This window comes from Arachis ipaensis, chromosome B04 (genome assembly GCF_000816755.2).
Source record: "Arachis ipaensis cultivar K30076 chromosome B04, Araip1.1, whole genome shotgun sequence".
Taxonomy (NCBI): Eukaryota; Viridiplantae; Streptophyta; class Magnoliopsida; order Fabales; family Fabaceae; genus Arachis; species Arachis ipaensis.
Window position 1 is genome coordinate 81,257,858 of NC_029788.2, and position 15,929 is coordinate 81,273,786.

Consider the following 15,929-nt stretch of genomic DNA (forward strand, 5'->3'; position numbering starts at 1 on the left):
TAAATTAAATTATATTAAATTATATATATATATTTAATCAGCCTAATTAATTAGTTATAATGAATTTGATTTAATAATTTAAAAATATTTGAATAACCCTTTTTAAAAATATGTCAATCCAAATAATATAGATTGATAAAAAAAATATAACTAAATTATATAATACAACATAATATTCCTAGAAGTTTGTTTTGTAGCAGATCTAATGCTAAGATATTTATCATTATTTATGGTATAATCTAATTTCACAATTATTCAAACCTTTTTTTTATGAAAAAATCGCATTATTTACTTTGAAAAAAAAATTAATCACTATTATAATTTAAATAAAATATATAATAGATATTAAACTAATTTATTTTTATAATTACTCAGTCACAAATATTCATCAAAGATATGAGATTTAAGAGCATACAAAATAAATATAACACCTACAACTTTTACATTATCACGATAAGATGATTATCATAAGTCTTTTTAGCATAAATTAAACAGAACAACATATAATAATAAAGAAACAATCAAATCCAAAAAAGTTATAGAACACCTATCATACACTACGACTGTTAACATTGAAGAAGTTTTAACAATTTATTCTTTTATTAGCTATCTTTTTATCTACTCTACACTTTTTCTACGAATATATTAAGGACAAAACTTATGCTTCAACCTTTTTAAATCTCATATATTCTTGCCAAACACAATATTATTATGCGTCGTCCATATTTATCAAAGAACTGAAAATAACAAAATCATCCATCTGTTCTTTATAGAAACTATTGAATAGAAGAATCGTTGGTAAAAAGATGATATTCTATTATAATATGTATAATTTTTTATGATGATAAAATAAAATTAAAAAGCATGGAATAATATAATATTGCATATATTTAAGTTAATTTTAATCTTTTTTAATAACAAGATTTGTTATAACGTAATTGATAAACAATGACAGTTAATACGGAATATATATTTTAAGTATAATATACATTTTATGATTTTGTACAAAACAATATTAGTTTTAATTTATATATTTATTATTGGTATTAAAAATAAAAAATATTTTTATTGTTAACACTTTTCAAACCTTTCTCAATTCTGACCGTGATTAGGCCTAAAAGATTACCCACCTCGTCAGAAATAAATGTAATTTAATCAATTTTCATCTAATAGTACTATAGATTGGCATAATCATAGGAGAATTAACTTTAGCGAGATAACAATATGGTATTTAGTTACCACATGAGTATTTTTATATATAGAATTATCAATCAATTATATATGACTTCTGATGAAAATAATATATTCAACATAGATATTGTTTGTTAGATAAAAGATAACAGATTGACAAAGAAAATTAATTACAATGGATATATTCATTGTAAGAAATATTTTTCTACGTAATACTATAAAAAATATCATGGTCACCCTGAATTATTACAGGTTCAACTTTCATCGACAGCGGTAAAATGCTTAAATTGAGACATTTTTTAACTATAATATTTGTCAAACAAACAATTAATGAAACACTCATCCATACCTTCTCATTTTAATTAAGTACATTTATACATAAAAAAAAAAGAAGAGTTGAAATCGCAAAAACAATAAAAATGATGGTTCTTATAATTTTGTGTGGCTATCTATGTATAGAAGATCAGAAGACCATGATTATCTAACAAAATTAATTTGTATTTATTGCATTCAATTTAAATAGGTAAAAAATCATCTTATTTTAGTTTAATCCTTAATTTACATGATTTAAATTTAGTTCAATATGTATGATTTGATTTGATTTAATTATTAGTGAATAGTTAAATATCTAATAAAATTAATTAGTTGATATAGTTAATTTATCGCAATAAATTGTATTTAATAAGTTAAAAAAATAAATCGCTAAAAACTCTTAAAAGTATGTCACGTCAATTCCATCGTTAAGTGCAAAAACCTTATTTTTATATAATAGAATAGACAATAAATAGAAGAGATGAGAATATGATATGTGACATATTTTAATTATAAAATTGGTAATATGTAATAGATTTTTTTTATGAATCTTTATTGCTTGTTCATTGCTAGTTTTAACGTAATTACTTAATAAATTCTGCCTATAAAACTATCAACTACCTAATATTATGATTTAGTTAATAAGAACGTTGACATTAATATTTTTCATAAGTCTTGTTATTATTTATAATTAGGAAAGAGCCCTATATAAATTTATTTCTTTAAGGAATGTTAATTTATTTTGTTGCAAAATTCTATATTACCTTTAAAATTTTAGAGTAATTGAGTCTAATTTTTACATTTTGAAATGAGTTTACTCGAAAAAATTAATATGTAAATCACATTAGTATTACAAAATTACTTTATTAACATAATTAGTGGTGCTTACTTGAACCATTAAATTTAGCTTCTAATAATATTAAAGTCAACTTATTTTATTATCTTATACCTTCAAAGAATTTAACATAAAAATCTAATAATTGAGAAAAAAATTCATTACAATGAATATATTCATTTTAACAAATATTCTTTTATCTAATACTATAAAAAAATATACTGATCACTTTGAATTACGGGTCAACTTCCATCTACAGTTGTAGAATGCTGAAATTGAGATATATTCATCAAACAAACAATCAATAAAACATCATCCGTACTTTCTCATTTTGGGTACATTTATACATAAAAAAAAAATATACATAAAGGAAAAAAAAAGAAGAAGAAAAGAAGAGTCCAAATAGCATTTGCAATAAAAATCATGATTCTTATAATTTTGTGTGGCCATCTATATATAGTAGACCAGACGACTATGATTATCTAACAAAATTAATTTGTAATTTATTGCATTTGATTTGAATAGGTAAGAAATTATCTTATTTTAATTTAGTCCTTAATTCACATTATTTGAGTTTGGCTCAATATATATGATTTGATTTTATTTGATTTAATTATTAGTTAAAATTATCTCAGTTACCTATTTTATTCAAAAATTTATTATTTAATGACTAATTAAATAATTAGTACACACAATAAATTTGATTTAATAAATTTAAAAAATAAATTGAAAATACTAACAGAACATTAAAAAATAAATTAAAAAATACTATCAAACCAAATTAATATAAATTATAATAAATTGTGTGATATTTAAATATCTAATTAAATTAATTACTTGATATAATTAGTTTATCGTAATAATTTGTATTTAATGAGTTAAAACAAATAAATCGAAAAATACTGTTCTATCATTAAGTGCAGAAACCCAATTTTTATATAATAGAATAGGCAGTAAAACACACTAAGTCTTCCGAGAGTGCGAATTGCAGCTTATCAGGGCGGGTTCTTTCCTTGCCTTAGGGTCCTTTGAGAACGATTAAAGCTAAAATCCTATTCTCTGTACTTAGCTTAGTTATTCGCGATCCCATTCTCTTCGATCCTATCTCTAATGGAGTCAAAAAAATAGGGATTTGGAAGAGAATCTCTTTGTCTTTGTTTCCACGAGCGGAAAGGTAAGCAAATCAAAGCATGTTCGATAAGTACTGTCTGAATGGTAGAATTCAGCGCATTAACTTAGGTGATGACCATGTTAAATGTATGTGGGGAAACATTGGTTTATGCCCTAAACATATAATCACAAATTAGTTTTAATTTTTTTTATGATTAGAGCGTAATAATCTTTTTTATAGTCGGTTTTGGTATCATAGTCTTATTGATACCATACAAACTTTAATGCAATTAGAATAGATGGATATTGATCGGTTAAAATTCCTTGAGGCTTTCATCCCATACAATGAAGTCAATATTCAAACAACCATATAAATGACTTGGTATTTTCATTTTTCATTAGAGCATATCCAAATAGAATTAAACTCTCATGATGATCCACACAAACAAAAGAAGTAAAAGACAAATCATAATTGAAACTTAAAAAACTCATTACCATCCAAAGTATTTACTCGTGAACCAATATCTACCCGAAAGTGTGATTAGGACAAACATTTTCTACTTTACAAGAAATAATATTTCTAATTTTCTAAAATATATCAGTAAAGATGGAGAAAATAGAAACTAGAAGTATGCAAATGAAATAATTCAATATGCAGGTGGAAAAGGATACAACAAAAGTATATACTTCGTTCAATCTGGTCATAAATCATAATTAACTAAGCAGGGCAAATTCTTTATCCCGCATGGCTACCCTACTATATATTATTCCCTAATTTTCTCCTGTTAATGTATTCTAAATTTACAACTACTATTCACATTTAAATAATCAAATTTTAAGTGAAACATGCTGTCACCTCTTCAAGGCCCATCTCCGATCAATATCAGTGTAAACAAACTCCTGACAACGTACAATTCCACCGGCTCCACCAAAGCACAACCATCTCTCACTACCCTTGTTCATGTTCCATCTCACTCTATGCAAAGCTACCATTTTGGAAGGAAAGACTTCTGGTATATGACCAAAATCTGCCTTCTCAGTATCATCCCCGAGATTACTTGTCGGCGCATCATCTTTGTAAACAAGAGAATTACTTTCTGCTGGTTTTTTCTTGTCGCTACCAGTCAGTTTTCGTCTTTTGGGCTCCTTCACGGAAGACAATGCTTCCTCACATTCTGATGCCATACCCAAATCGTCATCACCACAGAGCGCTACCACAACAAATTGAAGAATTGGTAATATTCTTGAGAAATTATTGCAGATATCATCAAATTTACAAAGGCAAACCTGAAGTATGAGAATCAGGATTCGAAGCCTTCGCCATCTCACCGGTTGCACTTTTTCTCAGCAAGTCTCGAAAAGATTGAGCATGCCGAACCCTTTCGATGGACCTCTTTAATGGAAAGGGACCAGTTGAAACTGAACTATTGACCACAAGAGTTGAGTCCTCCTCAGTTACTGACCCACAGAGGAAGAATGGAACAGTATGGTGTGAATCACCTATTTCTACTGCTTTAGTCGTAAGCTGAGTACATTAAAAAACATAGGTAAGAAATGGGCAGAAGGGCAGAGAAAATCAATTTTTATAAAGCATTAGTCAAGAACTGCTACAAATTTGAGGAATATCCAACAAAATGTTTTAAACTCACCTGAAAACGGAAGACAGTACCATCTGCACCACAGTATGCAACCATGCCTGGCACAACAAAAATAAAACTCATCTTTTAGATGATTTAGATGATGATGATGATGATGATAATAATTAGAGACAACACATTATTTAAGTAGTTCATCATGATATTTAGAAACCTTAGAGAGTCACAAATTACCATTAACTGATAGCATGTTTGCAAAGAATATAACCATTAAAAAGGTACCTGTGTTACGTGACACTTGAACATTCCATATGGCAGATGATGAGACTGAATAAGTGTGCAACCACGGTTGTCTTTTCCCATTGTATGTTTTTCCATTTACAGGGAATTCATTTGCAACCTTCACCAAGCTAATGGTTTTCATTGTCCCATCTTCAAAGGACATAATGATGCAACTATAAAACATAAACAAAACAACTCTAGGTTAATCATCATGATGAGGTCATACAGCAATTCTGTCCTGTTGAAATTATGCATTACCTTGGCTTTGGCAACCAATCCAGACTATATATGTTTCTTGGCACAGGTTGCATACTCCTCAAAGGACGAAATGGATTACTACACACACATTTTTATCAATAAATCAGAACACTGAACTAGGTTTTTACGCAAATCTAGCTAAAAACCGTTTGTAGGGAGATATGCGCCTTGACATAATGAGATGTCAATATTCATCCTTTCTACCCAAGGGGAGAACTAATTACTCATGCACACGCAGATACAAAAAAAATCGCAATTAACGTGCCATTTGAAGAGTGTTCACCAGTTTGCCAATCTTAGATAAGTTTTACAACATATAATATAATTGCCACATTATTTGGAAACAATGTCCTCTATACAGAAAATTATATTCTAAGATGAAGGTGATTATAAACGATTGGAAGACAGAAATTTAGAATAAACCTAAAATTAAATAAAATCTGGTCAAGGAATCGAGAAAGGAAAATTTTCATTGAGAAAAGGTATTGTGCTTCTAGTGCAGCATCAAAAGTTACAAAGTAGACAAAAAAACAAAAAGGAAAAGAAAAAGCACTAACCGCAGGTCCCAAAACTTAAGGCCTTCATGTCCAGCAGTAACTATTATATTGAAACTCTCAGGATCACTAAAATAAAACAACAAAAAACAAGATACAATAAAATCGCTTATCCTGATCAACATTACACAGGTAAACAATGAATAAGGCAGACTTACAAACCATGTTTTTAGACTTTCATCAAGAAGAAAAGGGGACAGTTACATGAATGAAATCAGTTGTGTGCACACTAAATGAAAAAGGAAAATTCCACAACAATTTCAAAAGCCCACGAACACAATAAGTTTCATAAACTATGTAAATAACTAGATCATATTAGGTTGAAGCTGGAAATCAATTAGAATCTTTTCAGTTTAACAAAATGGGAAAATAGAGAGGTGAAAATAATATTCCATTATAGTCTTTTAATTCTTCCAAATCCTATAAAGACAAATAGCAACAGAAAAATGTTTGATGCAATTAAATAACATGTCTGTATTGAATTGGTTTCAATCATTACTAACCCTTCAAATGGTGCCCAGGCAACGGCTCTAATAGGAGCTGCATCTCCCCTGAAACAAAGCACAGGCTTTGTATCTGCATATAAAAAATTGGGTCAGTAGAATTATTGTCTAGTGAATCTGATGACTTTGTTTTTCAACACAGCTACCTTCCCTAAGAACAAATATGTAAACATGAGTATGGCAACAAAAACATTACCATCACATTTAGATGAAGTCTTTATAGAGAATTTCCACAAAGCAACCTAAATATAAAGCAAAATACATTAGCAGATATACTTTATAAAGAGTATTGAGATGACAAGATACTTATGTTTGAACTGAACAATGATGGTGAGAAACAAATTTAACAATAAATGCAGAATTACAAAAATATAAAATAAATAAGGGTAATATTATCAAAATGACTTCTCTTTATCCCTCCCAATAAAACATCATGAATGAATTTATTTCTTAGTCTTACTAACCTACTATGAAAAAGTAAAACAAAATAAAATAAAATAATGAAGCGTAGAACGGAAAATAGAAGAATAGTTAACAAAAATTATACCATTCCATCATGGCAGCCCACAAGTAAATAGTCATGAGGGGGCATGACCGACCACTCCACTGTCAACGGAATGCTGTGATATCAAACAATGGATGAAATTAAACCAGTGACTAGGCTAAAAGGAAACTTATAATTACCGGCATCAAGCAAGTTCAACTACCATAGGCAGCGCAGCATGAACGTTTTAAATTGAAGCACTTTTTTAAAATGTGCTCACTTCCAATATACTTATCCAATAATCAGCCAAGTTAAAATTAAATATGTTAATTTATTTTTCCCCTCAGTGATTGAATTCGTACAATTTTTCCCCTAGAAGGAACAAGTTAAGTAACACCATAAAAAGAGAAAGAAGAAGGAAGCATGCCTTTGTTTTCCACCACGCTTCAACATTGAGCATTTAAATACAGGTGCCAATTTTATAAAACGAGGATCAGTGCCGTCCCTATGCTTATAAATCTCCCTCAACACACGAGGAAGAGGAACCTCCCACCTGCAATTGAAACTTAGACATGTTGATAAGGCAACAATAACAAGGAGCATCCCATAAAAGAGTTGTGAAAATATCTGATACAAAGAGATTTAATGTCAAAAGCAAATAGCATAACATATGAGAAGAGAAGAATAACCATATAGAATAGAGTTGAACAACTCCAAACATAAATTACACCCCTATTTTGATATTCTGATCTAAACTAAATTTCAGGATAGGGTGCTGTGCTATTCTACAAATTGCATCTGAATTATGAAAAATATCAAAAAAATTTCAACTACCTGTAAATTTTTTAAACAAGAACAATAATATCAATAGGAGATGAGGCATCAGATATCTTACACTTCTAGAGATCCGTTGCCCAACAAGACAGCAAGATAGCCCATTCGGTGTTTGCTTACTGGGTCATACATGTTGGGCGGTTGCCATTTCACATCCCATGCCACCTTTCCATTATGAGCTAGGCAAGACACAAGTTTTGGCATAGTCACATTCCCTGAAATAGAATTAGGGGCGACTACATTACCCATTGCAGAGCTGCCATGAGGTTGACTTGAGTCATTCTCAACCTGCGTCAATAGTGCCACATCTTCGTTGCATCCCACATCCCTATGGTTAGCTTTCAACCTACTACTTTTAACATGAGTTTCTAAGACAGTACTGCATGCAGAAGCAGCTTTCTTGGTTTGTTTCTGCTTTGCAACTGAACACTGTTGCAAGGCTGATTCATTGCGATTTCCATCAGCTGCATCTGAAAAATTTATTTCTGCTGAATCTTCTGGAACCTGAACTGCATGAGCTTGCACAGCTTGATTCTCAGAATTTGAAGAACATACAGTAGCTTCTTTTGAACTCTTTTTAGGCCTTCCTCTAGGCCTCTTTATTTGTGCTGATTTTTCAGTTGAGGCCTCAATTATTTTATGTCCTCTTCTACTCATGTCAATGATAGGTAATATTTCTTCATTGTTCCAACAAACCCCATCTGAAGCAGGAAGCTCAGAAGAACTTTCTGGAAACTGAACATCTAGGGCTGGTACGTACTGCGGGGTTTCACTATTTGTGTTATCAATTACTTTTCCTTTGGGATTCTTTCTAGGTCTTCCTCTAGGCCTCGTCACCTTTGTTGACTTGTCTTTTTTAGGTCTTCTTTTCCCCTTATTTGTTGAATAACATTTTTCTTCATCCTGCTCGCGGATATTTAGAAGACACCATATTTGTATAACACCTCTACCAGTCAGTGGGGCACCCATCTTGTGGTAAGAAGAACCAGGTGGATGAGTAGCAACAGCAACAAACTAATACGGAATAAAAAAATGTCACCCAATATACAAAATGCCAAGGTTATAAAAATGTACAAAAGACAAAAGTTATATCCTAAATTCCTAATAACTTCTTAGAAGGGCAAAGCTCATGCAAATGCAGACTAACATCCGAGAAAGTAGTAACATAATAATTCCAAATACTTATCTGTATCAAATATAACAATATAACATATGATAGTGCAACGCATTAAAAAGCTCTGTCAATTGCACTGCTATGATGGAAGACATGTTACTCCTTTCATCCATCTATTTTCATAAATCTAGTTGATGGAGAACACATGGTTAGTATCGCGATAAATACAATACAAATCGCTGGGATTATCAAAATCATGCCTGAATCGCTTGAATTGCATCTGAATCACTTGAATAGCAATTAATATTGCAATTTGCAAACTGAAGATTCAGGAACTGGCTGGGTTCCGGGAGTTTTAGATCAGATCAAACGCGTCCCAGTTTGCAAAAAATTATTTCTTTCGCTCCTTTTTTTTTCAATCAAAGCCACAATTGCAGCCGACTCCTTTCCTCTTCAGTTCCAATTTTATATAAGTGTTTATAATCGAGGGAAAAAACAACTATACTTTTCTTCCTTGCGGCGTTCTGCAACTGCAAGCAGACAGGCATCATTCTTCTGCAAGTGAAGCACCATTCACTCGGCCTCAGATGCATTATTATTTATTTGTTTTATTGAATCTTTGACTTCTTTTCTTTATATTATTTAATATCTAATGACTTGTGGAATTGTTTCTTGTCATTATTTTATTGTTGGAGGGCAATGTTATGTTTGATGTTGTTTTGCCTTATGCCTAGTACTTCGCTTGCTGTGTATTGATCATTTTGAAAATTGAATTGCAAAACTTATCCATAGTTTAATTACTTTCTGGTCATTTTTATTTCTGGATATTATTATGAGACATGAATTATATGGTTATTTAGAGGTTTAATTTTATTTATTATTGTTGTTTATATCTTATGATACACAATACAATACAATATGATATGATATACGATACAGAAAATTGATGTTTTGATACACGATATGTATATCTATTTAATAGTCTGGGATGGGAAACCTCTCCCATCCCATGAGTCTTCAAATAGACAATGAACCTTGACATGTTAGATCTCAAAACCAACAAATAGACAGAGTACACCATTTAGCTCATGTTCAAACTTCAAAAACTTCCCCATACAATAGTAAGCCAATAAAAAGTAGCTAAAAAGATGGCTTGAAAGGCGGGAGAGAGAAACCAAGTACCTCACATTTAGCTGAACAATCAGGCCTTTCATCTATCTGAGGGCACCAATCTAACGCCCATACAGGGCCTCCAACACACATCACAAAGTCTCTGCATCTACAGCATTTGAAGTGTTTGGCCAAGTTAAATGATGAGCAGCGATGGAATACAATAATTTGTCAGGAACTTCAAAGTGGGCAGTAATGCCCATACTGATGTCAATGGATCAAAAGACCACCGATAGGCAACATACTAGTGATACCTGGATTCCTGCAATTTGGTATCCACAGGATGCTCTTTGCTTTGCACATCACACTAAGAACGATACACAAAAAGATAATGAATTGTTTGCAACACAACACCTGTAACATTGTTACTAATCAAGAGGAATTTTGATAAGATGAGCTCTGAAGAGGAAACAAATAAAAGGATACAAACAGCTTATACCTGGGGAACAGTGGCTGATGAGAACTGAGGCAAAGTTATGGCTCCAGCATCTTTTTCCTCAGAGCTCTGACATCTCTCAGTTATGTAACCAAACCTAATGCTTTTTGGTGGATACCTAAAATCTCTCCATTCTCTACACATTTGAAAAACAAACACGCTAGGAATTACTTATTTTCATTCAAATTAACACATCCAAACAAACTGACTATCAAGCTGTTTTCAGCATCTACATCACTATTTTCTATTCTCGGGATATCTCAATCTTAAAGTAAGTTGAAAACAATGCATTTCAAAAGGAATCTTGTATTGCCATTTGTTTCAATTTCTTCTGACTGAAAATAGTGATCACTTTTACCAAAACAAATCAAAGTTTTTTAGAAAATATTTATCTTAACCACTTAACTTCAGCTCTTGCTATTTCAAAAATTTAAAAGTTTCCAAATATTCTTTAAAGCGAAAGATGAAATAATTAACTTCTCTTAAACTGAAAAGTGATTCCTTTAGTAGTTAAAAATCACTTTGTCCAAAACAAATTTAAATAATAAAAAATAAATATAGAAGCTAAAACAAGTGCACCTAAATATTCTACAAGCACATAAAAAATTATTGTTTCCTTATAAAATGTACCCTATTATGATTATAAATACTGAGATTATGTTGTACATGTTTATAGCTAGAGTTGTAGCTGAAACATCACCAAATAACTACCTCTAATGGCTCAAGCAACTAACTCTAACAAGCACTAAGATTGGTCACTCAGCTACAAATGAGAACTCAGCTATTCACTAAGACGCTCTTAACATTAACAATGGGTATAACTTCAATCTAGAAGCAACTCAAAACAGTTTCTAACTGATTCATATGCAATTAAAATAAACACACCTCTAATAATATTATAATAATTATAAAGTTTAAACATATTACAACAAATTCTATTTATTTTTCAAGAATTGAAATTAAGTACCTTAAAAATGTGAGGGAGGAAGAGAATCTCTGAACGTCACTGTGATCAAAATCAGTATTCTGATCTTCCCCGCATAGTGCCGCAATGTCATCAATGTATCTGAAGAAATTCTCAGCAGAATAGTCAAATGAAGAAACCCTAATCCCGCTACTATTAGTAGCATTGTTACTAGCGCCAACATCGTTACCACCACCATTGTCAATGCTTACAGCTGTAGCAGTAGCACCAGAATCAGCGCCACTGTTTGCCAGTGCAGAATCTTCTGGAACATTTCCATCCTTCTTTGGTTTTGTTTTCATGTTCTTCTTAGTGTTCTTCTTTCCTTTGAGGCCAAAAAGTTCAGCGATGCAAAGCTCGTCTGCTTCCATTCCCTCAAGTTTTAGAGAGACTCGAACTCTAAACGTGTTCCCCTGTTGTTGTTAACATAGTTACTAGGTAACCCAGTCATTATTAAATAAATATACAAAAGTATAAAAATACCAAAGGCCAACATCTACTAAAATATAAAGGTATGTAATAAGGTAGGGAACAGGAGTTCAAGGAGCCATCTCAAGCAGGGAAGGGCGGGAACACCAAAACAGAGGGAATACTGTAGCAAAATAAGTAATATATAGCACACCAAAAAAATGAAAAATTAGCTAAGGCCAAGCGCCATGTGAAGGATAACAAAATAAACAGTAGTTACAACAGCAGCCCGTAGGTACGCAAAATGCAACAAGTCACTGAATTCAATGTTCACATCACACTGTGGCACGTGTCTTATGCAAAATGATTTTTCTCTAAAACAAATTTGAATGAAGGTTGAATGAAATAATGAACCTGCACATCTACATTATTACTTAATAGACCAAACATTGCAGTAGGTGGATAGCTTGTGTCATCTCTTGAGTCAAAATCCTTCACCATTTTTCCCTCCATTATATGAATAATTCCATTCATCCATGTGTTGTCTTTTCATGCTACCTATTGGCCTGTGATGTGCCTAATGCATGCTCTCATGTGCCGATAATTACTCTAGTTCATTTTTTGGGTTGAATTCAAAGTAGTAGTAAGTGCTGATCGTGCTGTTATTCATTCCACTAAACTTTAAACGAAGACTTTTCTTTAATATTTCTACCTAAAGCATTGTACAAGTCCTTTGAGAGTTAATGCATTGAACCAAAAACATGTAGTGGTAAGTGAATTGTATTTGACTATAAAATGAGTAATATTTTGGTGCTTCACGAATCACTACATCACAGAACCCTTTATTTTCCCGGAGGCAGTTCACTAGCCTGCTAAGTGAAAATGGAGATTGGAGGGAAAAAAATCCATGACAGTGCAACGTGAGCAACACAAGTCAACTCGACATTAAATTCTACTTCTATAGTTCATTAGCTTTGAATTCATACAAATTAAAGCTTTTTACTTGATGGTTCCATGGTGTTTGTGATTATAGGTTGAATGGTTGTTGATGGGAATTTAGGGAATTTGATTTTACTGGAAATAACAAATTGATAAGTGGGAAAGCATCTGTTATTGGCTTCCTGTTGTTGGATTTTAAGTCGTTAACAGGTAAGGGACTTTTTGAAAAGGGACATGCTTCTTAGACTTGTATTGAGTATCTAATGCTCTCAATTAGACATCACCATCATCACTATATATCCCTTTTTAGCATTTAGCAATAGAGTGAATAACCAACCCGGCCCCTGACAATTTATTTTGGGATTCCCTTTATCTCATAATCTATATCTCAACCTTTCTTTCTTCCTTTTCTATTATTTTTCACTCATTTTCTTCCTCGATGCCACTTAGGCAATTAGCTATCAATTCCAATTAGGCAATTAAAAATCACCCTGCAGCAACGGAGCCTATTAACAATCAACAATTAGGCAATTAACAATCAACTCTAACAGAGTCTATTAGCAATTAACAATCAAATCGAACAGAGTCTATTCTCTAAATCTAATCAAACTATCACATTGACAAAATTAACTAATTGTTTTTAACTAAATCATTCTGAACACATTAAAAACTAAATTAACCAAATCACATTTTTTTATGAACAACAGATTAAAAACGAAAAATTTAAGCAAGAAATATCAAGTAACCTTCGGTGGTCTTCCAACGAGCAGAGTATGAAGGAAGAGCAAGAATGTGACACGGAGAAGCTGGCGACACTGCAGCAGTCCTTCTCCTTATGTTTACAACGCGGAGAACTAGCAGAATATGAGGGATGGGGAGACTGCCAGCGACGAGCACGCGAGGGGCGACGAGCACGCGAGGGGCGACGAGCACGCGAGGGGCGACGAAACTGGACCTGGCGACGCGACGGACGACGAGGCTGGACCAGGCAAAGAGGCTGGCACGCAACGAACTGGACCTGGCGACGGACGACAAAGCGTGCGGGACCAGGCAAAGAAGCTGGTGCCGCGAAGAACGGCGGGACGGCGGCGGCAATGGAGGCTAGGGTTTGTCACCTCTTTTCTTTCTGTTGAGCGAGGGAAGCAGCCGTTTCAAAGTGAGAGAGTGAGAGTGGGTTGGGAGGGGGATCCTTCGCTGGATCAGGATTTTTTTTTTTTTTACGAAAAATTAAAACGACGTCGTTTTAAGGGATTTAAAAAAATTTTGAGCTAATTTGGATCATAGTTGTAAGAACCGAACCGGTGATCAAATCGGTCAAGCTACTGGTTTATTGGTTTACTGGTTCAACCAATAAATCACTGGTTGAACCGGTAAAACCGGTCCTACATAAAAAAAATATAAAATAGTCAAAAATTTGAAAATTTTAAAATACATATCTTCAATAGTATCTTAATTTGACACAATAAAAATAATAATCTTTAAAATTAGTTGTACTACTACAATTGAATTAATGTTCTCGGACAATATTCAATCTCAAATCTAATACTCCTGAATTCACCATCATGGCATGTTCATCCAACTTATAGCAGGTAATAATAATAATAATAATAATAATCATATCCTTGTCATATAGTTATTAGTTCATATATATGGTCACATTATTCAAATTAAAGTCTTAAAAGCCTTTCAAAATCACATTATACTATTGATTCTTTTTTCTAATTTCAAAACTAACAATAAATTTTCCAACACTATGCAGCAACATTATTATTAAAGGAATCACCATCAACAAAAAAATCAACAATCTGCCATTAACTAGTTCAACAATATAACAAGTTATAACTCAACAATATATACATAATTAACAATCTGCCATTAACCTATCGGTTATTCACTCCCTTCAACAAATTAAAATCTAGTTTGCAGACCAATCTGGATGAGACAGATTCTGGCACAGCAATGTTACATCAACAAAAACAACTATACCCACTACGAATCAGAAAAAAAAATCTAACAATCTACCATTAACTAGTTCAACAATATAACAAGTATAACTCAACAATATATACATAATCAACAATCTGCCATTAACCTATCAGTTATTCACTCCCTTCATCAAATTAAAATCCAACTAAATAACTAAAAAAAAACAGAGAACATATTTCACAGTTTGGAGACCAACCTGGATGAGGCAGATTCTGGCGACGGAGAGACAACACCGCAGCAGCGACTGAGGAGACGCGGCGGAGAGGTACCACCACAGCAGCGACGCAGGAGACGCGACGACGATGACGAGAGACGCGGAGCCACGAACCCGACGTACTCGGACACAATGTGAAGCCGGCGAGACGAAGCAGAGGAAGAGAGTCTTCGAGACTGAGAGGGACTGCGAGGAAGAGAGTGTTGGTGGAGGAAGAGAGTGTTGGTGTGATGAGGGGAGGAAGAGAGGAGGACAATCTCATCCGAGAGGTAAACACTAAAAAATTATGGTATATATGTAGGTTTTTTTTATTGTTCTCCTACTATTTTAAAAAGTATTTATCAAAATGCCACAATTTAAAAATTATTATCTAATTGTCACCCTTTTTATTATAGTGGCAATCTTTTTTTTTCCCGCAATGTTGACGTGGATACGCTGAACTGAGTTGCATTCAAAGCATGAAAACGTTGAATCAACATACGCATGAAGATAGAGCACTTAGCCAATCCACATTTTCTACAAAGAAACATCGAACGGAGAACTAGCATGTGGACAAAAATGCCAAAGCTGAAGGTGCCTCTATATTGGAATTGACCGGTACAATAGCACTCCCTTCCATGCACCTTAGTCCAAACTCACTTGCTTTCTCCGCTCACTTTATCATTTTTACTTCTTGTTCCAGGGGTTACCTGAAACGGTAGTTTGGGCCTAAACGAGAAGTTCAGTCTCTTTCTGAGGTA

The 15,929-nt window shown here is 32.7% G+C and overlaps 1 protein-coding gene across 8 annotated transcripts; it reads right to left on the bottom strand.

Moving 5' to 3' along the window:
* LOC107639452 lies at positions 4,075-15,432 on the bottom strand. 8 transcript variants are annotated; one of them, XM_016342950.2, is made up of 17 exons: positions 15,172-15,432; positions 13,736-14,371; positions 11,646-12,055; positions 10,682-10,814; positions 10,497-10,549; positions 10,255-10,351; positions 8,020-8,972; positions 7,552-7,677; positions 7,188-7,260; positions 6,837-6,882; positions 6,641-6,713; positions 6,141-6,206; positions 5,584-5,661; positions 5,326-5,498; positions 5,098-5,144; positions 4,778-4,973; positions 4,075-4,659 (listed from the first exon to the last, which is right to left on the bottom strand). In XM_016342950.2, the coding sequence occupies exons 3-17, from the start codon at positions 12,011-12,013 to the stop codon at positions 4,301-4,303; spliced, it is 2,841 nt and encodes a 946-aa protein (XP_016198436.1). In that variant the 5' UTR covers positions 12,014-12,055; positions 13,736-14,371; positions 15,172-15,432; the 3' UTR covers positions 4,075-4,300. The 8 variants fall into 8 exon arrangements, with proteins under 8 accessions (XP_016198436.1, XP_020976923.1, XP_016198435.1 ...); XM_021121264.1 differs by having other exon boundaries at positions 4,736-4,973; XM_016342949.2 differs by lacking the exon at positions 13,736-14,371 and having other exon boundaries at positions 4,736-4,973.

Excerpts from the sequence above, each read along its gene's own strand:
- LOC107639452 (XM_016342949.2), bottom strand. The coding sequence starts at position 12,013 with ATGGAAGCAGACGAGCTTTGCATCGCTGAACTTTTTGGCCTCAAAGGA. Across the intron at positions 5,499-5,583 it reads GATTGGTTGCCAAAGCCAAG|TTGCATCATTATGTCCTTTG; the intron begins GTAATGCATAAT and ends TATGTTTTATAG. Across the intron at positions 4,660-4,735 it reads TCCTGATTCTCATACTTCAG|CGCTCTGTGGTGATGACGAT; the intron begins GTTTGCCTTTGT and ends TTGTTGTGGTAG.